We start from the raw sequence: 24746 nt of genomic DNA on the forward strand, positions 1-24746 counted from the left end.
ATTATCAGAGAAGTCTTAATACGTGGTTGATCTTGTGCATTCCCAGAGTAAACCCCTTAACTCTAGATCTTTCCACTGCTTGTTAAAGTTTTTCCATAGGTGCCACATGTAGAACCTATGGTGAACATGCGGCATGACTTCCTGGACAGCAGATATAAGGCCCTGCATGCGAAGACAACAACTTATTTCACTTTTGTCGTGATACATAATAGTCCCTCAGATACAATAAATAAACCCATAATAGTCCCTAACATTTGTTTAATGAATACATAATAGTCCCCTACCTTTAAATCGTTCTCTAATTTGGTCCCTATATTACACTACTCACACCAAATAAAATATTCCAGCTAGAAGGCAAGTCCTATTCAAACCAATCTATGGTGCAACAGTAAAGAACCATACAAGAATTCTATTCTGGAAACATACAATAATTGTATTCCGAAATATGACAACAATCACAACTAATCAACAAGCTCAACTACACTATTTATAATCCAGCTTCCATTTAAGAAACAAGCGTAGCTAAATTAAAAAAGAAAATAACAAAAGGTACCATGGAAGGAAATAAAGATAATGAATGAGTATACCTTTTGCATGTCACTCATAAAGAACCATTTGTTTTCTTTGTAGTCTCCGAGGTCCTCGTGGAGCAGTTCCAGAAATCACTTATAATTCTCCGTATTCTCCACATCCACAATTTCCCAAGCTATAACATATATGTGATAATTTGTGTCCTGACCCATTGCGGATAAAATCTGGCCTCCCCTGTATTTTAAGGAATACCCCATCTAATCCAATCAGTCACCTACATCCTGCCTTAAATCCATTCTTGTAGCCACTAAGACAAACATACATATTCTAAAACACCACCCCTCCATCTGGCTATGGAATAGTGTCAATTCTCACTGTTGATCTCGGGTTACACTCTAGAAATGTTTCACCATAGTCCCTCACCATTGTATATTGGGCCTTCTCATCTCTTTATACTTAGCTCTAGCATCTGCCAATGCTCTAAAAATTGAATTTCTATTCAAAATCAGGTCACATTTAGACTTGAAGTACACAACTGCCTCACATTGTCTAAATTTAGGATACTTCCTAACTTTCTTCACTAACTTGTTAGTCAACCAACTCCTATTTGCAGCTCTGTTGGTGGCTTCTCTAGGACATGTGTGGTCATCGTTGAATGTTTTAATCTGCCAACATGTTTTTTCATGATCCCTTGAGGCATAAACTACCCAATTGCATTCCTCAACCTTGCACACAGCCCTACATCTGACAGCATCATTCTTAATAAATTGAATCTATCTACCTTCTTGAATTGTAAACTCCCTCATTGCCTCTCTGAATTCATACTTTGTATTGAACTTCATTCCCACCTCAAGTTTCAAATCACCAAACCGAATACTATCTCTAAATATTGGAAAAATATCATCAGGCTCTTCTTCTGAAAATTCATCTTTTGAAGGGGGAGGAGTCTTCAGCTCCTCGGAGTGCCAGGAGTTGGCCCCATCAAACTTTGCTCATGTGTCCAAAGCATTGTCAAGATTTTCATCCCCTGTGATAAGGACTTATAAGAAGTTTAAGTCCACCTCGCACTCCTCATCATCCACCACCAATGCATCATCATCATTACTTAACTTCCTTTTAGATTTTGCAAAAGCCTCTACAGGTGCATGCCTCAACTTAAAGTTTCTTGCCTTGTCTTTATCAATTTTTCCAACTGTGTCATCACCACTTGAGATATCATCTCCCCCAAGTTCATATGAACTATTCTCTATGGTGTGTTCATCTTCAAAAGAAGACAACATTACAACTTATTTTTTCTTGTGTGGTTGCTGGACTTGCCTCACTCTTGAAGCAGATCTTGTGCAATAGGCTTTGGTTTTGTAATTGAGATTCGAGTTTCTCTTGGGCTTGGACAGACATTTGGAGCTGGACTTGGGCTTGGAAGAAGATGTATTGTTGGATTTTGACTTTGAGATGGCCTTTTCCTTAGGTTTAGTCTTTGGGCAAGTTAGAGAGTCTTTTTCTTAGGCTTTGCAGTAGTAGCTTGGTTAGGGTTAGTGTTGGTAATGGGTTTATTGATGTGGGATATTGGGTTATTAGCACCAGGATTTGTTGGTTCTATGCTGTTGGGTGGTGAGGTGTTACCAGCCAGGACAGTGGGCTTATTGTCTTCGTTGGGATTAGAATTGGATGTGGTTCTGGGTTCATTGTTGGGAGACAGGGTGTGGTTAGCTTGTTTTGGGATCTTGCTTGTTAGGGGGTTCATTGCCAGGCATTGTTACATCTTTCTCATTAGGCTTGGTAGGGCTATATTTTTTGGGTGATTCAAGGTTGGTTTTGTTTTCCATCTCGACCCTGGGCTCACCAACCACTCTGAGCTCATCATGCTCATCTTCGACATACAGAACAATCTTCTTCCCCTCTAGAAGTTTTGGTGATGACACTGCATGCTCAAAATAAATATCAACCAGCCCATCATTCTCTTGAGCTATGAAACACATCTCTCTTAATTCATCATCAGAATTCAGAGCTCTTAAACCACTGTCTAAACTCCTCCTAGGAACATGCCACCAACATTCTTCTATCTTACCATATCCTAGTTCTTTATAATAATTCCTCACCCAGAATATATCCAAAGTATCTTGATCAATATCACCAACACATGCCTTCTTATCAGGGGAATAAATAGTTATCCCATTCTCATCTTTTGAAACTTTTTCCCATAGTGGAACATAATATCTAACTGTACATCCATCTGCATGGTTCAAAAGAATTTATTTTCATCAACAGTAACACACACTGATAACTTTAAGGCAGTTTTCATCAATAACATTCATAACAGGCATAGAAAATATCATAAAAAAATACGATCACTCATGCGAAGGTGCTAATTGTTCCACCATCGAAACAGAGTATAAAATGAAACCTCTAAACAGTCCCACAAAACATCAAAATAAAACCCTAGTACAAAATTAGCTTCAAAACTTGTGGACTCACAATATACAAAACATTTAACCATGATCAACAAACATCACATCATTCCATTAAATTTGAAAAAATAAAATTTTATGATCCTCACTAACCTCGATGACAAGATAGAAGATCTCTGTAGTGGCAAACGAACGGTTCCGACAACTGCACAGTGAACATCGTGTTCCAATGGTCTCCAGAAATCATATTACAGCTATCTGCTGCTATTTTGGGTCACTCATGGAAGAGAAACTTTTTTTTCTGTGTCACTCCTGGAGAAGTAGAAGATAAAGAGTCGACACAAAATAGGGTGTCTAACGTTTTATTTCTCATCACATACAAACGACGTCGTTCAAAGGGGGTGTTTAGCGCCAAATTAGAAACGATGTCGTTTCATTCTGTCCAGCGTGGCAAGAACTAGCCACGTCACTGACGGCGTCAGTGCTCCGGTGACAGAAGTTGGGAGAAGGACTAACGTGGTGTATTTTTTCGAATTTGGAGAACTAATTTAGTGCAATTGGAATTTCGAATACTAAATCAGTGTAACTCACCAATCTCAATCTCAGAGACTAAAGTGGAATTTAACTCCAAAAAATTTAATGAAATGTTAAAAATCTAAAATAATCGACAGAAATGTCAAATACCTTTGAGTTCCACAAACAACTAATTTGCCTGAGATATTAAAAGAAATGCGTGGAGCAACATAATGTGAAAGAAATTGTTACTCAAATGTTGAATATGAATGGTTTTAATGTTGGGACTATCAAATAACTTGGTTTTGTATCACAATTTCTTAAATTTGTTCAAGAAACTAAATTGTTTGAAGACTGAAAAGTTCTCAAGTTATTTTTTATATTTTCTAGAAAAAGTCAGACAATAAAATACGTAACAAGGTATATTTTTAAAATTGGTCACATTGCTACAAATAAATATCTTAAATGAAAATTTTTTTTCCATCCTCATTGACCAAGCATGCATTTATATAGTTTCTACCCTCCCACCAAATTTATTCATTTTTAGGTAGAATTAGAAAAAAAAAAATCTATGAACAAATTTTTAAAGAAGATATAAAAATTGGTCTATCTAATTTGTATAAAGTCAAACCATTTTAAAATAAGTTAATTTGATTCGGACAAATAAAAAATAATGTCACATTTCTATACTTAAAAATAAATTTATAAATTTGGTGGCACATGATTTTAAGTTTTTTATTTGAAAGAAATTAATTGATCAAAAATTTTTGGATTTGTTTGAATTGTTGAAGAAATTGAAAAAATCATTAAATAATAAAAAAAGAAAAAAAAATTGTTGAAGATAATATTGTTGAAATTATTGAATAATATTAAATATTTATATTTTTTTTCGATCAAAAATAAATACTAGAGGCATTTGCTAGATTGAAAATAAATATTTTTTTCACATATATGTAAAATTGGTTATGTGCTCATGTATAGCAATTTGGCTTGGTATTCGAAATATGATGGTGGAAAAAATCATGAAGACCCATCAAATAATATGTATGACAAAAATTCAGTTATATACTCACAGAGAGGTTATTATTTATGTACTCTAAAATTATAATTTGCATACACTCATAGAAAAATTTTCGTTTACGTTTTTTACTCTTTCCTTTCACATTTTTTTTGTACTTTATTTTTTTTAGTTTCTTTTGTTCTTTTTACTTTTGTTGTAATATTTAACCTCAAAACTATTTAAAGTTATTTATATATATTTCAATATATTTTTTAAATTTTCTATTGATATTGTCTCTAATTTAAAAATTCACAACATTTGATAGTCGATTATCTACATCGATAAATTACAAACAAATTAATAAAACAAACATAAAATCACTAAATTTGTAATATGCAAATATTTCATTTCTTTTAGAAGGTTTGAAAAAAAAAATTAAACTGTACTTTTTAGAATCCTTTTTCTTATATATCTCCTTATTTTTGGTGTTTTATCGAATTAAAATTATTTATCATTTCTTTTATTCAAGGGTTACTTTTATTAAAAATTGAAATTTTGAAGAGTCAAAACTTTAATTTAGTCTATTAAAATTTTGATATATTTTTTATTGTACTAAAAAAAGCATAAAAATAGTAATATTTTAAAATAAAAAATTTTAATAAGTATTCATAGATATTGTTCATATCTAAACCTACATGATACAAGCCTAGTTCACTTCGCTCCTAACATATAAGCTAAGTTTGAGATTGGCCCTATTAAGATCGGCCCAAGACAGGAGGCCTACTCCACATGGGTTAGACTTGCTTGGACACGGGTCTCTGATCTAAAGCCTGTAACCGGTCCGACTTGGGGAACAAGGCAAGCGCACCTCCCCACTACTTCGGTTATCACCTTTAGATGATAACCACCCAGAGCATAGAAACTTAGAAAGTAACTTTTCACTTTATTAGAGAATAATCATCCATGATCTTCAAAAATCATCAATAAAAAATGACTAAGTCTACATTACTACTATATAAATACTCTAACACATATGTATTTTTTTTAATTCAATCTAACCTAAAATCTGCTTAAATTGTGTCGAAGTCAGATTTCTTCCAAAAAAGGTTTAGACCTCATGTACAATTTCAAATTCATGTTAATTTCAGGTAACACCTCAAAATATTTGCGCCGTTACCGAAAAACCTAAAGTGACGTTCTTGTAAATGGCAAATAGTGACATAAACGATGGTGAAACGGTCTCTAATTCTAGTTCTCATACCAGAGGTCGTGGCCGGAATTGTCGTCTTCTTTTTTTCGTCATTTCTTTCCCACGTTCCTCCATCTATTCCACATTTACCTCCTCCACATTTCCATGAGCATCATAGACACCCTTCTTCTCAATCTCGTCAGACTTCACCTCAACCTCATCAACTCAACCATCCAGTTTTTCATATTGAAGGAGAAGGGCATAACATTGTCAAAATTTTGGGACTGGTGTATAATTATTTGAGGTGGTTTGAACAACTGGAATCCAAGCAAGCTCGGCAGGAAGACGTCAAGCACCAGCTCAAAAAGGAGATGCAATGCCGAAAAGAGGCTAACAAAAAGACTAAAAAGATGGATATATGCACAATTGATAGATCCGTATTTTTTTTTCATCGATTTTTTATTCTAGATCTTCTTCGAGAATGATTTTCATTAGTTGCCGTTGGAATGGCTTATTTTGCAAAATTGAATAAATCTAAATATATCTAGAAAAAGTTATTGACAGGTCCAATAAAGTGAATTTGGGACAGAGATAAAATAGAATATGTAAGTTTTTTTTTTTAAATTAAAAATATGATGTAAGTTTATCTTACAAATAAAAATATAATTTATTAAAATTTGTATCATATATTTATATATAAATACATATAAAATTTAATTTATTTTTAATGTGTATTTTATATTCGTAATTAATTTTAATAATTAATTTTAGTGTACACTTAACGAAATTAATAAAAATATAACTACAAATTAACCCCCCAAAAACTAAAAGAAAAAAAAAAGTATAGGTGCCAAAGTGTAAATGCTAGTGTACGATAAGATATATTAGAAGAGTAAATGTAGTATCAATAATTAATAAGATATCACACCCACACCCATTAACTAGATTTAAAATGCGAGTCAATCGATCTTTTCTTAAATGAACTTACTCAGGCGAATATAATCAATTAATCATTCGTGATGTTTAGGAGCTAATCCTTTGTTTTTTCATCATTACGCACTACCCAGATCCCGCTTATATCTTAGGGCCACAAGTCAAGGGAGGGGGAAAGTGGACATGGTGGGGAGAACTGTTAAATGATTTAACTAATTTAACTAAATTTTCATTTAACGCCTCTCGGATATTACCTAAGTTTTTACCTGACTTTTTACCAAATGGACATTCCATATTTGCTTGTTATCACTCGTGCAGTTCTCATTTAGATTGGACCTAACGTAAGAGAAATATAAGAGGGTTTTGACCATTGTTTTTATCAGCGGTTAATAGTTAATATTTAAAAATTTAAATTAAAAATATATTATTAAATTATTAAATTAAAATAATAAAATTAATAGTTAAATATACTAATTAAAAATAATAAATTTATTCTTTAACAGCTAGTCTAAAAATATAATCTTTTTTAATTCATAAAAGACGTAATTTGAATTATACTTAAATTCAGTACAAATAAGTTAAATTTTCTTTTTGAAAACATAAAATTCTTCCAAGAAATACTCTCCAGTCCTACAGTCAAAGAAACGCTAATTTGAAACGAAGAAATTCACCAACAACCTTATATCTCAATCATACAGGTTCATATTCTGTTACCAGGACATAAAAGTAACTCAAATTTCTCTCTAGAACAATATTTTAGACAATTTTTTATTTCTTGCCAGCGTTTCAGCTCCTGCTAATTTAGCAGATTTGTTTAACATTATTTCATACAAAAAACCATACACAAGGTCTGATGAAGTGTGATGCTCGACTGTTTTTTTTTTTTTTAAGAGTTTAGTATATGAAGTTTCCTATATGTAAGGAATTCACTAATTAATAATTATTGGTTGATTATATATCATTTATATCTGCATGTGATATGTATGCGCGTCTCGGCCAATATATTTTAAGACTGCAGTGTATTCCAACTGACCTTCAAAGACTGAAACTTGTATAAAAGAATGTTTTTCATGTGCTAATTTAGAGCCGACTATATATACTAATTAGGTGGATTAATGAATTTAGTATATATTGTTTAGCGCAATAGTTGCTAAAGCAGAGTAAATGTACCCCCAAGAGTTTTAATTTCCATATTGAACAAACATAGCTATTGAACATGCTCATGTCCCTTCTGCTCATCTCATAATTAGCCATTTTCTAGAAATAATAATCATAATCATTGGCTAATTAACCTAATGTTTAGAAACCGTTATGTTGGATTGTTTATTAGCTAGGGAGTTATGTTGTTATAATTATAGAAAATATTCAATTTGGTCCTTGAAATTATACTCGAGTTCGAGTTTTAATTTAGTTTTTGAAATTTCAATTGTCTCGGACTAAACTTTTTAATTGATTCCGTGACGAAAATCACCGCAGGGACTAACATGATTAAAATTTGAAAAATCTAGTGACTAAGTTAAGACCATTAAAATTTCAAGGATTAAATTAAGGTTCAAATGTAATTTTAGGAACCAAATTGAGTATTTTTCTATAATTATCACTGTTGTATGACTATCAAGGACGAATAATTATAAATTAGATATACAAAAATATTTGATAACAGAAAAAAATTAATAAAAAATAGTTCGAACTTGCTTTATTTAATATGACTATTTTTTTTGTTTTTCTAGTATTATTGTTAGATGTATATCTTGTATTTTTTTTTTTCTCAAAGACAGTAGGTTATTTTATTTCAAATGAAAAAAAATATTTTGTCCAAAATTCAGGATTACACAAAGAAAGTGGGGTTCTCATCTTTCGCTTAAACATTAGCGAGGCACAGTAAAAAGAATGAAACTAAGAAGAAAGCAAAGTTGGAATTAAGTTGGGACTTCAGTAGGTAAGTTTACAAGTTCCTGATTTTGTTTGGTAGCAATTGCCAAAAGTTTTTCAGGATTCATAGATTGGCGTTCGAACACCCTCCTACACCTTTCTTTCCATATATGCCAGGCAATAATCAAAGCAAAACGGGCCGAGTTCTAAATCACATATCGGTAACCCCGGGCAACAATTTGGAGTCTCCACCAATCGAAAAAGGAGATGCAATTTGGATTTTGGGTCAGGTGCGCTATTGGACTCTTGCTCCAAGTTGCTGAAGCATCTAGACAGTTGAAGATGTAATGTAACAAGAATTCTGGTTCAACATTGCAAATGGGACAAGTTGGTGAAGTACTTGAAAATCGCTTATTTATGAGCTGCATGACAGGGAGTTTTCCATAGAGGAATTTTCACACGAATACCTGAATCTTGTATGGGGCTGTCAGACTCCAAAAAAAATTCTAGATTTTCGGTTTTTACATGATATTTGGACAAAATTCTAGAGAAACATAGTGAAAAATGTAAGCAACTATATATCCTGAAACTGCATTATATATCTTGGATCTGTTGAGTGTCCATTGAATTTCATCCTCCCCTTCTCCTGGTACTGTAGATATAATTCTCTGGGCAAAGGATAAAAAAGTGCCATAACAGTTTTAAAGCTTATAATATATAATATATTCAAGAATTTATATAACTAGAAGTCCGATGAAAGAATAAAAGCTCAAAGTCGCATAAAGCAGAATTACAAAGCGCGAAACGTACACACAAGGTAACTAAGCGCGTAGATACGAACAAAACAAGACATAATACTTATAAAACCTTGTAGATAGCTCCAGGATACACAAGGTAATAATTAAATCAACAAGATATATATATAAGTATGATATGCCAAAAAGAGGACTAGTCACAGCCTGCGGAGTTTAGGCCGGCTAGTCAAACTGAAATACAAAAGAGTCTTAGAAGTTTAAAACAACTTATACAACTTATCTCTCAAATCAAGCCTCTAAGGCCATAAAATATAGAATACAAAAGGTGAGAGAATAACTACAACAAAAGTAAAGTAAACTAAAGCATAAGAAAGATCATCCTCCGCTCTGTCACCATATCCGCAAACTCACCGAGTTGGGTTGCGACCTGCATCTAAAAAAAAAACAACATATGGTATGAGAATCAGAGGTTCTCAGTATGGTAATAGTGCCCAATATGTAAGATATAAGGTTCCAGGACGCCAAAGGCAATCCTAGAACTTCACATCTATACAAATATTCAAGCATAACGAAATAAATAACTTAAACCATAAACCATAAACAGGGTTATCTAAACTTAGGGGATTTAACTAATACCAAATAACACTGCTGTCCCACAGCCTTCGCCAAGCTACCCTCCACGCGATCCCATCGCCACTGCCTACCTAACCTCCTCAGCACCAGACAATCACAGATAATGCAAACAAGTAAAACACAAGTAATATACATGTAAAGCAATTAAAACAACTAGAAAGTAAGCATATTATACATTTAGGCAAAAGATGCAATTAGGCAGAGCAAGCAAAACACATAGAAGATGCACATGATGAATGCATGTCCTATTCGCTCATGATATCACTTGTCGGTCCATAAATACAAACCCGACATATCCTTTCAGATGTCACCTTTTCTTCCACGTCCGGGGATATAGCACCTGGCACGCTTTTGTTCCGAGGATATATGGCACACTTGCATGCTCATTCCGAGGATATAGTGTCTGGCACACTCTTGTGGCAAAGAAGGAAAAACAACAACAACATCTGTTTCGTCATAAATCATTCCAGAGATATAGTGCACGGCACACTATCATTCTGCACACTTATAACATCCAACAAGTCCATCAACCTTAAATCATCGTCAGTCACCACCATTTTCTCCTCTCAATCCATTCTCAACTCTCAAGTCTTAACATTCCAGGGATGTAGTGTCTGGCACACTATCGTTCCAAGGATATAGTGTCCGGCACACTATCTTTCAATATCTATCAAACTCATCATTCTTTTCCAAGTTCTCAACTCATCATAACCATTATCAACTTTCCATTTCATCATAGTCATTCTCCTTTCTCAAAATCTCCTCAAAGACATACTTTACAATTCAACATACATTAATTTCGTCCACAACCTTCCAAATTCTAAGTCATCAGCTCTAGACTCATACAGAATTTCACTAATTTGATGATTCACCAGACTATCCCTATCAATCTTAGGGCCTAATTACTAATTAGCAATCTTATATAGTAGATAAAGACGTTTGGAAGGTTAGAGAATCCATGAAAACAAAGAAAAACTATTTTTCAACAAAACAGGGTCTGTGCGTACACACACCCCTACCGTGCGTACGCACGCATTGAAAAAGTGAGGGTCGCGTATGCGACTCCTCTCTCGCGTACGCAAGACTCCTAACCTGAGAGGAATCCCCGCGTCGCGTGTTAAAACTCGCACGCGCATAGCCAAAATTTACATGCTCGTGTATGCAACACAGTGCCTGCGTATGCGAGACCCCCCAGGCAATGGAGAATATCCGCGTCGCGTGCACAGGTTCGCGTACGCATGCTGCATCAGACTCAGAAAAATTTTAATGCTATAGAATTTCAGTTTTAAACACGAAACTTTAAACGCTCATAACTTCCTCCACAAAACTCCATTTTCCTCAAACTTTATATCATTTTAAAACTCTTAAAATCATCTTTAATTTGAAATAGAAACCACTCAATTTCAAAGTCTGACGCTCAAGTTATGATCCGCCAAAATTTGTTAAGAACAAGGTTTTACACAAAAATATCAAAGTTCTCTAGTTTCCAAATTTCAAAACCAAACCAAACTAAAACCTACTCCATTCATCACAAAACACTACCACACACTACACTTTACCATTCCATTGCACTTCAATCAACTCAACCTCTATTTCATTCGATCTTTCCACCATAATTCAATAAAAATCAACAATTCCCAACTCAAGATCTCAATCATCAACAATTTGCACAATTTTACTCATCATAAACATCATTCTTCATATCTCACCTTAAATCCTCATAATTATCATTATTCAATCTCAGTCTCAATAATCAATACCATTCACCAACAACAATATCATAATTCATCAATATCTTTTATCAATCACCATAATCACAAACAACACTAATACTCATCATATTATCATCATAATTCATATATCACACATTCCAATACTCCATATCATTCTCTTCATCATCAAACATAAATTCACATATAATTAATCATGCACCAACATCATTCAATTCTATATTAAAGTCCACTAGTCTAAGTGTCCAGAAACATTACATATTACATAGAAAAATCGAAACCATACCTTTACCGATTCTCCAAAAGCACAAACACCCAAAGCTTCATTCTAACAAGCCTCAAGCACTAACACCACTTTCAAAACTCACCAACTATCAAGCTATACACATATAACATACCAAAAATCAACACTATGGCTAACCAAAACATCAAACAACAAGAGTTTAAAGAGACTTACCTTACCCAATAAGATTAGAGATAAAATCCAATAATATTCCAATACTAGATCACCCCTAAACAACCAAAACACACAAGTCTACTCAAAAACAAAACTCAAAAATGCAAAAATTTTAGGGCAGAAAACTGGAGCACGAGTTTTGAATTCTTACCTACAAATCTTAGCTAAAAATGATGGATTTGGCGAGAGTTTCGTGTGGCCGCAAACAACTCGTCAATTGGAGCTTCGTAACTCAAGTTATGGCCAAATGAAGGAGATGATGAATAGTAACAACCCCTCTTCTCCTCTCTTCCCTTACCAGCGCCCCTTTCTCTTTGTTAGGGTTAAAATGAGTTGAAACGCTCATTAAAAGGTGTTTATATATGTTGGGCTTGGGCTCAACTTAGACTCGGTCCAATCCGTTAGCGTTTTTAGCCCATTTAATCTACTTTGGGCCAAAACCTTTAGAATTAGTACCGAATTTTCAATTCTAAATTATTTTTGTCTTTCCAAAACAATAAATTCAATTTTCAAAATCTTATTTTTCTCAATACGCAGTACCGGTCATACTAGAGCCGGTACTGCCGACACGTATTTTTATAAAAATTTTCTGTTAAAAATACATTTTTCTACTCAGAAAAATTTATTGAATTCAATTTCATCTTTAAATTTTCAATTTAAGACTTCTAAATTTTGAACTTATTCCGGATAATTAATCTATTATTTTACATTAACTAAGCGGTCGATTTTAATTACAATTCTTACATTTAAAGCTAAGCCCTCCTTCTTTCTTAGCCCTTGTCATTGTATACCAACTAATCCAAATCATACGATGTTCTGCAGCTTGTTGACCCACCAGAATTGATTAAGAATGCCACGAATTTCCTTTATTAGATTATCTGGAAGTTTGAAACAAGACAGAGTATATATCGGGATTTCTTCTCCTACCGCCCTTAGTAATACTTGTCTTTCTCCATTAGATAAAAGACATCGTTTCCAGCTTTGGACCTTTTTGATAACCCTTTCTTTGATAGCAGAAAAGGTGACATTTTTCGATTTATTTACTAAAGAAGAAGTCCCAAATACTTGTCTTGAATTCCAATGTGTGAAATATTTATGGTAATAGCAAATGATGTGCATATATTATGAAGAGTGTTATTGCTGAAGAAGATTGCAGATTTATTAAGGTTAATTTTTTTACTATTGAAGCTTTCAAAATCCCCTAATAAATCTAAGATCCTCCCACAATTATCTTTTGATGCCTTACAGAATAATATAGAATCATCTGCAAAAAGTAAATAATTAACCTTAGGACATCTTCTTGTAATTTGGATCCATTGAATGTGCCGGTTTTGCTCTGCTTTGTGTAGTAAGAAGGAGAGACCTTCTGCACAAAATAGAAAAAGAAAAGGAGATAGAGGGTCACCCTAACGGATGCCTCTATTTGGTTTAAAAAAATCGTATGGTTGGCCTTCCACAACCACAGAGTAAGAAACTGTCGTTACCAATTCATGAATCTAACCTATCCACGTAGAATCAAATCCCATATTCTTCATGATAAATCACAAAAATTGCCACTCAACACTGTCGTATGCTTTATTCATGTCTAGTTTAAGGGTCATCTTATACTTTAAATCTCTCTTTTTCTTTTTGAGGTAATACATACACTCATGTGCTATATCAGGATATTATCTCAAATGAGTCTCCCCTTTAGAAATGCGCTCTCATTAGGGCTAATAAATTTATTCATACACCCTTATAATCTATGAACCAGTATCTTAGAGATAATTTTGTAGAATATAAAGGATAAACTAATGAGTCGTACCTGGAACATGTCACAAGCACCAAGAATCTTAGGAGTAAGGTAGATATTAGTATAATTGAAACTCCTTAAAATGTGTCCTCCTCAAAAAAACCTTCTAACTAAATGTATATCTTGTATGTATCTTGAATTGAGAACAAATTAAATCATGCACACCTTAGTAATAAACATAGTTAAAGTTGTTCCGGACAAAACCTCCGGATCCCACCCAACCCGACTCGGTCTAGGGTGACCTATTCGCTCCAAGAAATCCTCCACAATCCCTATCTACTTTTAAAATTCAAAAGCACTTATCCTCTTTCAAATATGATACGATAAACAATCTAATAAGAGAGAATCCGACCACCCTTACAAGGTATGATTAACTTCACTCCAAACTCTAATATTTAATTGCTATTTTTCTAACTCTTTGATTTGAGTGTTGGAGTGTCACTGTAGGTACCACTCTACATTCTTTCAAGAGCTCGCAAGATCCATGGGCTGGTCTCAACGGGCTTTTGATCCTCACCCTCATCAGGTACAAGGTACAGGCTATATCTTATTCAAAAGTGTACAAATCTAACATTATAAAAAGAAAGAACCAAAGAATAGATATTCAAAAAAATTTAATTTCTTATTACTTTATATTAAAATCAGCTGATATAAAGGGGAAACAATGATGATAATATAAGTGCCAGTGGTACAGGAGCCTGGCCGGAAATAAATTCTTGGTTTTGGAATATATACACACACATGCCCTGTTAGATCTGAATGACAATCAGAAACAGAGAGTTGATACATATGATGATATATATGTATGTATATATGTTGGTAAGAGATTAAGCAAGCTTATGAATTCCAATGTTTCATATCGCCCCCACCGCCCATATACCAGTTTGCAGTAGTGGGTGCTGATGCAATATTAATGTCTATGGCTGATGATGATGACAACAATGGATTTTGATGATGATGATGATGATGATGATGGGGATGGGGATGGGACTGAGGCTTGAACTGAGGTGCACCGGTGAGCTCCTGAACGAGGTCTCGGAAGTTCATGGGGTGAACGTTATATACTTTGACGGGCGTTGGTGGTGGTGGTGCCACGGGAGCCTTCTTGGGCTTTGTTTGCGCCTTCCTCATCACTTGATAATAAGAGTTGTTGGAATAAGCTTCCATGGTTCCTTCTGTGTAAGACTAAAATAATAGTTAAGATCTGGCTAGTAGATGTAATTAGGAGTAGTGTATGTTCTGAATTTAAGTATTTATAGATTGTTGTGTGAAGAAAGAAATTGAATTAAGTAATAGTTGAGAGAATAAATGAATAATGAAAACGTGCATGTATGTATGTAATGTATGATGTATGTGATTGTCAATAAAAGCCAACGGCATGAGTGAGTGGGGACATAGACAACTAGCTAGAAGAAGGATATGTCATATCATATTATGTGATGTATGACGTGCGTGGTTTTTGTCTTCATACCGTCGGCGGAATAGTATATTCATGCATGTGTAACAAATGACATAATGCAAAACCATTTACTCTTTCTGGTCAAAATACAAGATAAGATTATCACTATTCTTTTTATTCTCTCATGCAATAAAATATCCCTCTAATTTGTCTTATTGCAACGTATTTATACAGAAACAGTTTATTTTTAGTCATCTCATAAGCATTGACATCTTACTTATTAATTTGATCTTACTATAATTTATGAAAATATTTATTTGATATACTGTGTTAATTTTGAAATATTAATATTTGAAAGATAGTAAAAATTAATTCAAATAGTTTAAAATTATCTTATTTAATATATATTAATTATCGTTAAAATAATTATATAATTTTAAATATAATAAATATTTAATTATAAATATTATTTTCTAGCATTACCAATTTTGGAAATAGCCAGCCGCCTCGGGTTTCTTGTCACACTCGAAGGGGACTTCAATCGCCAACAAACCCGTTTTAATAATTACTACTTTAATTTGCGCACAAAATGTCAAATGATATCTTAATTTGACCAAATTCAATTGCACGAACCAATGGACGCACGACTTTTACGAACAAATGTCTTTAACGAAGTCCTTTCTCCATTCCATCCATCCTGGTAACAAAGTGTATTTCAAGTTTGCCTGCTCCTTTCCTTTTTTATTTGATTTATTAAAAAAGATAAGAAAGTTGCTCCTATTGTTAGTTGTCTCAACTCTGAACTGTGCTAACTGCTAGAGATCGGGAGATGAATATTTGGTCGACACATTTTTTAAAATAAATTATCCATTAATCAAATCACTAATGATCTGACACTTGAGGATCACATCCACCGTCTCTCTGTGAATCAAATTCTACCTTTGCTGCTTAGTCTTGTTCATATTACGATAGACGCAAGAAAATAGTAGTAGTTAACATCATAATAAGACCAATTATTTTTCAAACAATATAGTTTCATGAATTATTAATTATTTGCTTTAATACATACTCTAACTACTCATGCAAATCTGATCTCACTTTCTCTACAAAAATTATTCCATTTTACACCTTAGATATAATAAGCTCTTCAATTTTTCTCCTCTAAAATAACAAAATGAAAACATCTCCTAAAATATTTAGAATTGAATGAACTTTGAAGTTCCAAATCAAACCCATACCGCACGTATGTTAGTAATGCGCTGACTACTTGGCTTTAGCCTCCGGCGGCTGACTTTGACTTTGACTTTGACTTTGTTCTTGTTAGGCAGAGCCTAATATTATAACTTATAAGTAAATATACTTACTATTAATTATTAAGATCGCCTCACATCAAATTCGTTCCTTTTCCCAACAGTGAATTTGTTAAGACAAATATTATTCAATGGGCGAGTCATCCTGCTTTGACTCTCTCTCTTTGTTCAACAACTTTAATTTCTTCCCATCTTCAATTTGATATTTTATTATACGCTAATAATATAAACAAATTTAATCACATGTATGTAAAGACAACAAAAAGCTCCCTATGCTGAATAATAAAACGTACACAAACACTTGTGTCATTGTAATGGCTACTTTGTTACTACTGCTGTATACTATATTATTATTGTGCATTAATATTAAAGGTGCCGGTGCCACCAACAATATGCAATTCATCTTGAAAATCATCATAGCAAGCCACGAATAATGAGTAATATTGTAAAGAGAAAAATTAAATAGCCATCCCTTAGTATCATTACTTGCCAGAATGAATCAAAGTGCGATTTTCTTTTCATCTCTTAATCCTTTTGAACTCTTCGATGTTGGTTTTTAATCATGTTTTTAGCATGAGTCAAAAGTACTTTTATGCTGGTCTTCCATTCATGTGTCTCCTTTCAACTTCATCTTTTGCTTAAATGGTTTTATGACAGAGTATTAAAATTGTTATGATTATAAAATCTAAAATTTAGTTCTTGTAATTCTAAAAAACAAAATGAGTACAAGATAATTTAAAAAACTTATTAAAAATCTAACTATATTCATATGCATCACTTTATTAGTTTCAACTTTTAGATTAAGTAATTTCACAACACTATAATATCAAGAAATCTGTATTCTCTGTTACAAAAGTTGTTGACAAAAAAGAAAGTAAAAGTAAAAGGAAAATGCTTTTGTTAAATTTCTCAATATTTTGCTTGAATGGAATCAATGGATACAGCACAACTTAAAGGTGAATCGAAATCACGGTGAAACTAAATCAATTGACAAATTCGTGTGTTCCCCGAATAATCCATCTAGCAGCTTTGTTCCACTTGACACTTGTATTTTTTTTGCATCGTTCCTCAATTAATCCTGCTCCATTTCTCAATTAATTCGTGTATTTTTTTTCCATCGTTCCTCTATTGTTAGCAATGGAAATTCAATTATCTAGTATTCTAATATGTTTATGCTACAGTGATTACAGCAATTATAATATTAAAAAAATATTACTAAAATTAAAATAATATCTTTTTATTATTTAGCAATAATTTTAAAAAAATATTACTAAAAATTATTATTAAAATATAAAAAAATTAATTTTAATAATATTGCATAACCACAATAATTACTATAAATATAGACATATTAAAATCTATTAAAAAAATCAGAAGATAACAAAACCATTCGACGTAAACATAACTAAAACATGGAATTCAACCTACACATGGAGAAATTTTCCTGGTCAATGTAATCAATTACATTACAACATGGAAGTCCTCACACGTTTTTTTTTTTTTTTTTTTGGGACAACAGAATCTAATTTCACGAGTTAGAACCGAACGCACATGACGAAATCTTGAGTAGGGGTGTTTATAATCTAAGTATTCTGTGACGAATTTGAGCTCAAAATTTAAGCCAATATATTTCTCGTTTTGGATGATATTTTAGATTGATCATATATAGTTATTTAAGGACTAAACTGTGGTTGTGGCCATGTTCTAATGACAAAGTTGTTTGTGTCTAAAAATGTCACACCAGGTTTCAACCCCAAGTGGAGTGATTAAAGAGCTATATATTGTGTGTGTGAATGGTTGAGAGTGTGTTATGAACCCAAAAAAAAGGACTAAACTTTTTCAGTAAGCCACCATGGAATATAGCATCAATTATAAATAAAAATATTTTTTATATTTGACGTATTTATAAAATATGAAAATTGATTTGAAAATCAGATCTTTTTTTTAGTCTGATTTACTAATAAAAAAAAATAAGAATGAAACCTAACATTTCAGCAGTAGAATTTCTTTTCAGTTTCCAATTGTGATCTTGGGCTTGCTACTTCTTGCAATGAGGAGTTGGGGATATTATTGGGTCAGCTTTTAGGTTTATTATTGGGTCGTATGTATTTATTAATACAATTATGCTGTTACGGTGGTCAAACTTTCTTAATAGGACCTTGACCAAAAAAAAAAAAAAAACTTTCTTAATAGGACAAGGCTCATTTGCTCTATTATTATTGATGTTAATTTCTTGATAGTTCATTTATTCACAAGTAATTCTTTCAAAACTATTCTGTTTATGTTCCCAAATTTCTCCGTTTAAATGCTAAGGGTCAAATGTCTAACCATGGTGTGGTTAAATATCAATCGGGTTTTGTTAGGTAGACAATGACTTTTGTGAAAAATGTGAACAATGAGCTTTAGAATTGGTCCAATAAAATAAAAATATACTCCACTCTCAAATTATCCTCTAGACCATAATATTAGGATAACTATCCGCACGCCAAATGAATTGAACATCCACCAATTATTAAGTAAACCGAATCAAAAGGAATAACCATTCAATTAAAAATAATGAACATAATCATCTGCATACCTATTAAATTGAACATTCGACATATCAATTATTCACATTGTTTAGTATTTTCATTGTCTACCTATACTTTTTCATATAAAAAATCAGCGATCATATACTTTGTCATTTTGTTATTTTAGATCATACAAAATGACACATAAATATTTGTAGGACCATATATTATAAATAATTATTTGAAATTAAAAATAAAATTTATTCCTTCAATGTTTAATCTTAATTCAATTAAAATTTTATATTATTTTTAATTATTTATCAACATAATTATATGAGTACTAATTTTTATTAGTTCTCTATTAAAATGATTTTGTATCTTTAAGATGATATCAATTTTATTTAATCAATTAACTCTAATACAAATTTCAATTCTAAATCAATTCACTTTTTAAAAATATCAAAAGTAATATTCTAAAAACACTATTGAAAATGCTCTAAAAATCTGGAATTAGATGGAAAAGTAAAGCAATATTCGTGGATGGTTTTGTTCAAAGAATTTGGGAGATTGATCATAATCATGATGCGCACGTTAGGGGATCCAGAAATCTATGTGCTCTTGATCTTATGAATGTGCTCTCATTCAACGATGAAATCATTGAGCAAACAGGCCCCACTCCATTGACATTATCAAGATTTTGGTAATTGTAGACACAGACGGTCAAGAAAAAATGTGTGGCATGTCGTAAAGGCAACGAAAAAAAAAAAAAAAAACAGAAAATGATGCCTTCAACCCCCTTTACTAAAGTTCATGTCTTTACTCTTTAGTCACCTTCCATTCATTCTTTATTTCTCTTTTCATTTTTCAGCAAATGTTTATATGTAGAAAGAATTAAGATGTGTTGAAATCAAACTTGAAGGTATCTTAATCCATAACCGTAAGGCAAGCAACGTATTGGGAGGTTGCTCAATCCCAACTTAAAAGCAGAATCTAAACTATTAATCTTTTGTAGCCTTCTAGAATATTTCAAAAATGTGTTTTCATCCACTTACATTTTAATATGACCCCAACTCTTAATACCAAATTCTTATTTTCCACCTCTTGATTGAATTGAGTACATGCAAACATGTCAGTTTTGCATATACAAATAGTGTTGCACAACACCAAAGCTAATATATTATCAGAAAGTAACATACTGATCAAAAAGGAACTCAATTGTCACTTTCACTAATCTTGGAGTAAGGTCTACAACAAAACTTCCTATTCAGCTTTCTTTTTCTTTTCCCATTATTTTTTGTGGTTTAAAGTTGATGATGGAACCGGGGAAAAAAATAAAAATCTGAACGTAACTTTCACACATGCTCCTATAGTAGACCTATCGGGATGAACAGTTACATAGGCATGGGTGTTCTCTAATTGAATGAATGTATTGATGAGGGCAAAGTGCAATTCAACGTTCCTATTCAGTGAAAGCTATTATTGGCTTTGCTTTTTCTTTGTTTTGCAATTCAGCCAGTGATTTCAGTGAGTAGTAAACATTGGAGGTCTTGTCCTCAAATTCTACCACAAAAGGATAAGAGGAAAAAAGTATTACACCCACCTGGACCGTCTACTCATCCATAAATACTGTGAACTCAACCACATCTGCTGAAAGGTACACACACACACACACACACCTGCCATCTATCTCCTTCTTTCACTCTGTTCCCTCCCTCCTCATAGGTCATTTCAGCAGCAGCAAAATGGCAACTTCAAAAAGGAAAACAACTAGCAATTCATATCAAAGAATTTAATTGGATCGAACCAAATACCACAATTTTGCATTTTGAACAAGTTGCTGCAGGATAGTAAATGAATGAAAAATGAAAGAAATGATTGTTTCCCATTGTACACATAAAAATTTGACAGTCATAGAAGGCTCTCCAGTCCTCTCTACACGTTTTTGAGATCAAAAGCAAAATTCCCAGTATTCCTTTTTTTTTTTTTAATGGAAAATTGGAGGCCTCTAAAAAAGAGGAAGAAGATACAAGGAAAAGTAAGGCATGGAGCAAAGCAACTCCTCAACAATTACAATTGAAATTGCAAGCTCCATCATTCATCTCTATGTGATCATCATCACTCTCCTAAGTCCTAACAAGTATCTTTATCCAACAACCACATCACTTTCACTTCTACATCCATGTTACCCCCATAGCGGTATTTATAAAGAATTTCCCAGTCTCTTCTTGATTGGGGCTTTTATTGGAATAAACACTGGCCAAAAACAAACCCGCAGTGCAAGCAAACTTAATCACTCACCCAACCCAAGCAAGGGTTTTGCCAATGTCCACATTATGATTCATTCTCTTTCATTCATCAAATAAATTGTTGGAATCAAAATACTAACGGGTATATACAGGAGAGACTCGCACCTCAAACCCATGGTCCATGTGTTGGGGTTTATTAGAGACTTTGCTTTCTCTGAACACAAGCTGCTGATCTTTCTTCACTTTGTCTTTACCACCTCATGAATTTACAAAGCCAGCCAAGTCCTCAATTATAGGATGGTTCTTGTAAGCTTGCACTTGGAAATGAAGATTGTATCCGAATAATTCAAACTGCACAGCTTCAAAAGCTCAGCAGACTGTTGTTTCAATAGAGGATTGCAACCACTCTGAATCACAAGGAGGAGTTTGGCAGCAAGCCCTGCGTCCACGGCAACGGACGAGCACTCCTCCGGTGCAAGCTTGCAGACAGACCACAAGATGGACAACGCATACTGCGTGCAATTCTCCGAGATCCTCATCAACAATTTGACCATGATTGGTATGGTATTAGAACAATTCTTCAAAGCAAGCCTGCCTTCGGGTATAGATGCCAAGGAATCCAAGATAGAAAGTGCCAATTCCAAACAATCAGGCTCCAAAGCAGACAACAATTCGACCAATTGCGAAACAGCACCGATGCTTACAAGCAAATGGCGAATCTCTTTGTGGGAGCAAATTGCTCTTAAAAGGCTCAAGCCAGGGCAGATTCCATTGGTGTGCCTCTTATCCTTTACAAGCCTCATCAACCCAACCAACAAGCTATGGCTGGAGATAAGCTCGGACCTAAGATCCTTGTCGTCAATCAATGACTCAATCAACCTAGTACAATTAATCTTGGTCTCAATAGAGCCCTCGTTGAGGATATCCACCATCAAAGAAACCTTGGCAGGCTGCATAAGATTCTTCTTGGAATCGGAATCAAGAGTCAAGCAAACAAGAATACCAATAACCTCAGAGCCAACAGCATGGGAAGTAAAAGGTCCAAGCAAAGAAGACATTACAGAGACACCACCTTCATCGAGAAGCGTCTTGCGGGCAGTGGCGTGAGCAGCAACAACCTGGTGAAGCTCCTTGAGAGCCATGACGCGAGCCTGACCCTTGACCTTCTTGAGCGTGTCAAGAAGCTCGGAAGCCCTACCCTGAACATCCTCCGACCTCTTCTTCATGAGAAGGTACTTCTGAGAGAACCACGTGTATATGAGGCGGTAGAGGGTGGTGTTGGGGGTAACGGAATCATCCCAAAGCTCCTGCATCGTAGTGGGGCAGGTCAAGTGACCCAGGTTGAACCATTTGAGGATGTTGGACCGCTCGTAAGTTTGGCCGGTGCAGAGTGTCACGGGGTCTTGCATTGCTTCTAGAGAGATTGGGCATATGAACACGCTTGGTACCTCCGACAAGTCCAGCTCCTCAATCATCTTCCCCAGATCCAATTTCTCGCATGCCATGCCTCCCACAACGCCAACGCCAACGCCAACGCCTCCCCCCAACACACCGTCCTTCACGGCAGTGTCCAGATCTAGAATCTGCCCGTCCCCTCCACCCTCGTACCCACCTACCATGTCCCTCTTGGAAGGCTGAAACATCGGCATTTTTGAAACCCTCTCTTTCTTTTTTCTTTCACCGGAACAAACCAACAAAGAACAGAACTAGAATGACAAGGGGGAAAGAAAAACCCTCGAAGGCTCTCAAAATGACTGCAATGACAAGCACTCTTCAAAGGACACTACATCTGAGTACACACATGTGAAAAAGGGGGTGAAAAAGAAGAAGAGAGGACGAACTAGTCTACTCCTCCAGAGGGGCATTTTTTTTTTCCCTCTTCAAACTTTGCTTTATTATTGTCTACAGAAATTCTCTAGGGTGGTCTTGTTGGCTTTATCTGATATGTGGTCAAAAAATATCATCTTCTTTCACTTCATGCTCAAGCTCTTCAAAAAGGGACTAGGAGGGTTAAATCAGCCAAAACAACAATTAAAAGAGCTCAGCAGCAAAAACGAAAAAAATAAAAAAGATAAAAAGAATCTAATCTTAGACCAATCAAAGAGGAAACAGTGGAGTGCAGGCCACTACCCTACAACCACTACTACTATCAAGTAGTAAATCGATGCCAGACAAACAGTTGAGAGAGAAGGGAAAAAAAAAATAATTGAGAAGACCCCAGATCACCAAATCATGAGATGAGGCCACTGCTCACAACGATTATTATTAATATTAAGGATTAGTGAGCTTAGGTTTAAAAAAATAAAGAGCTTGAAATGATAAATCAAAGAACCGTACCACTGCCACAAAATCGGGGACTGGGAACTAGAGCAGAAAAGCCATTCCCCACGCTCCTCTCTATACACTAACGCCTCTCTTGTTTCTTTTTTCTGGGAGGCGTTTCCATCAAAGCAATTAGTCTCACCTCACGGGTGAAATTAATTTATTAATTAATTGAAGGGTTAAAATACGGTGACCGGAAGAGTGCGGGCAGTAGCCGGTCAATGAGCCTTTCGGCCTGCGCACCACACGTGCAGTCTTCAATCTGTCGTCGTAAACTCCCACTTTTACTTTGTTTATTAAAATCAATTACTCCAATACTTTACAATAATAATGACAGTCTACGATTCACACGAAGGAGGTCTTTTGAATTACATAATTACGCTAATACCCTAACCAGTATATTAATAGTATATAGTATTATAGAATTACAATAATATCCCTTTTCAATGTTCATGGATCATGAACTTCTATTCTATTTTGATTTTTGAGTCGCACACTCTGGAAAAGTCATTTTCCTTTGTTGTTTTCTTCTTTTCGTATTTTAATTTTAGAGTTGTAAGAATCAGCGGTATGGTACGTGTAGCTATTATACATTTCCAAGCCCTTTCTTTCATCCATTCATGTCAGTTGATTGCACTCAATGGATAGTGGTTGTATCTAGATGTGTGTATGCTATGAATGAACATTTTCAGTGCTTTTAGTGAAAAATATTCATTATTGACCAATTATATTTATGGTACACACAGGTATGCATATGTGTATTAAAAACTTACTGCTGGGTAAATTTACACAAGGTACAGTAGTTGGGGAGCGTTACATTTACATGTCCTGCAATGCATTCAATTTTTTTATTTTTTATTTTAAAAATGTTGATTTGAAGAAAACCAAGCTTCAATCGATTTCATAATAATAACTTAAGTGTATATTCTATTATTATATCATGGAGTTTTTTAAGATGATAAAAGTATATTTGAGTGCTTAAAAAACCAAAATAAGTAATGAAATTGGAGATAATATTGGGTCTCTCTTAAAAATATGAGTTTTTGAGCTTTTTATAATTTTATCATCCGAACCCAGTTCTTACCATAAGAACCCAAACTTTTGGTGACGTGGACAGCATTACAGCTTTACACGCAAATTTTTGTG

The 24746-nt window shown here is 34.0% G+C and overlaps 1 protein-coding gene across 1 annotated transcript; it reads right to left on the minus strand.

Annotated features, from left to right (window-relative positions):
- Positions 1-20825: 20825 nt before the first annotated feature.
- On the minus strand, positions 20826-23745 carry LOC107642688 (U-box domain-containing protein 30-like). The gene has a single exon (XM_016346119.3). It carries the CDS (start codon positions 22925-22927, stop codon positions 21569-21571), a length of 1359 nt encoding a protein of 452 aa, XP_016201605.1. The 5' UTR covers positions 22928-23745; the 3' UTR covers positions 20826-21568.
- Between the last annotated feature and the right edge of the window lie 1001 nt (positions 23746-24746).

The sequence above is a fragment of the Arachis ipaensis genome, chromosome B5, assembly GCF_059453495.1.
Source record: "Arachis ipaensis isolate K30076 ecotype BB chromosome B5, ASM5945349v1, whole genome shotgun sequence".
Classification (NCBI taxonomy): domain Eukaryota; kingdom Viridiplantae; phylum Streptophyta; class Magnoliopsida; order Fabales; family Fabaceae; genus Arachis; species Arachis ipaensis.

What these genes read in the sequence shown, in the direction of transcription:
- LOC107642688 (XM_016346119.3), bottom strand. Translation starts at nt 22,927, where the DNA reads ATGCCGATGTTTCAGCCTTCCAAGAGGGACATGGTAGGTGGGTACGAG.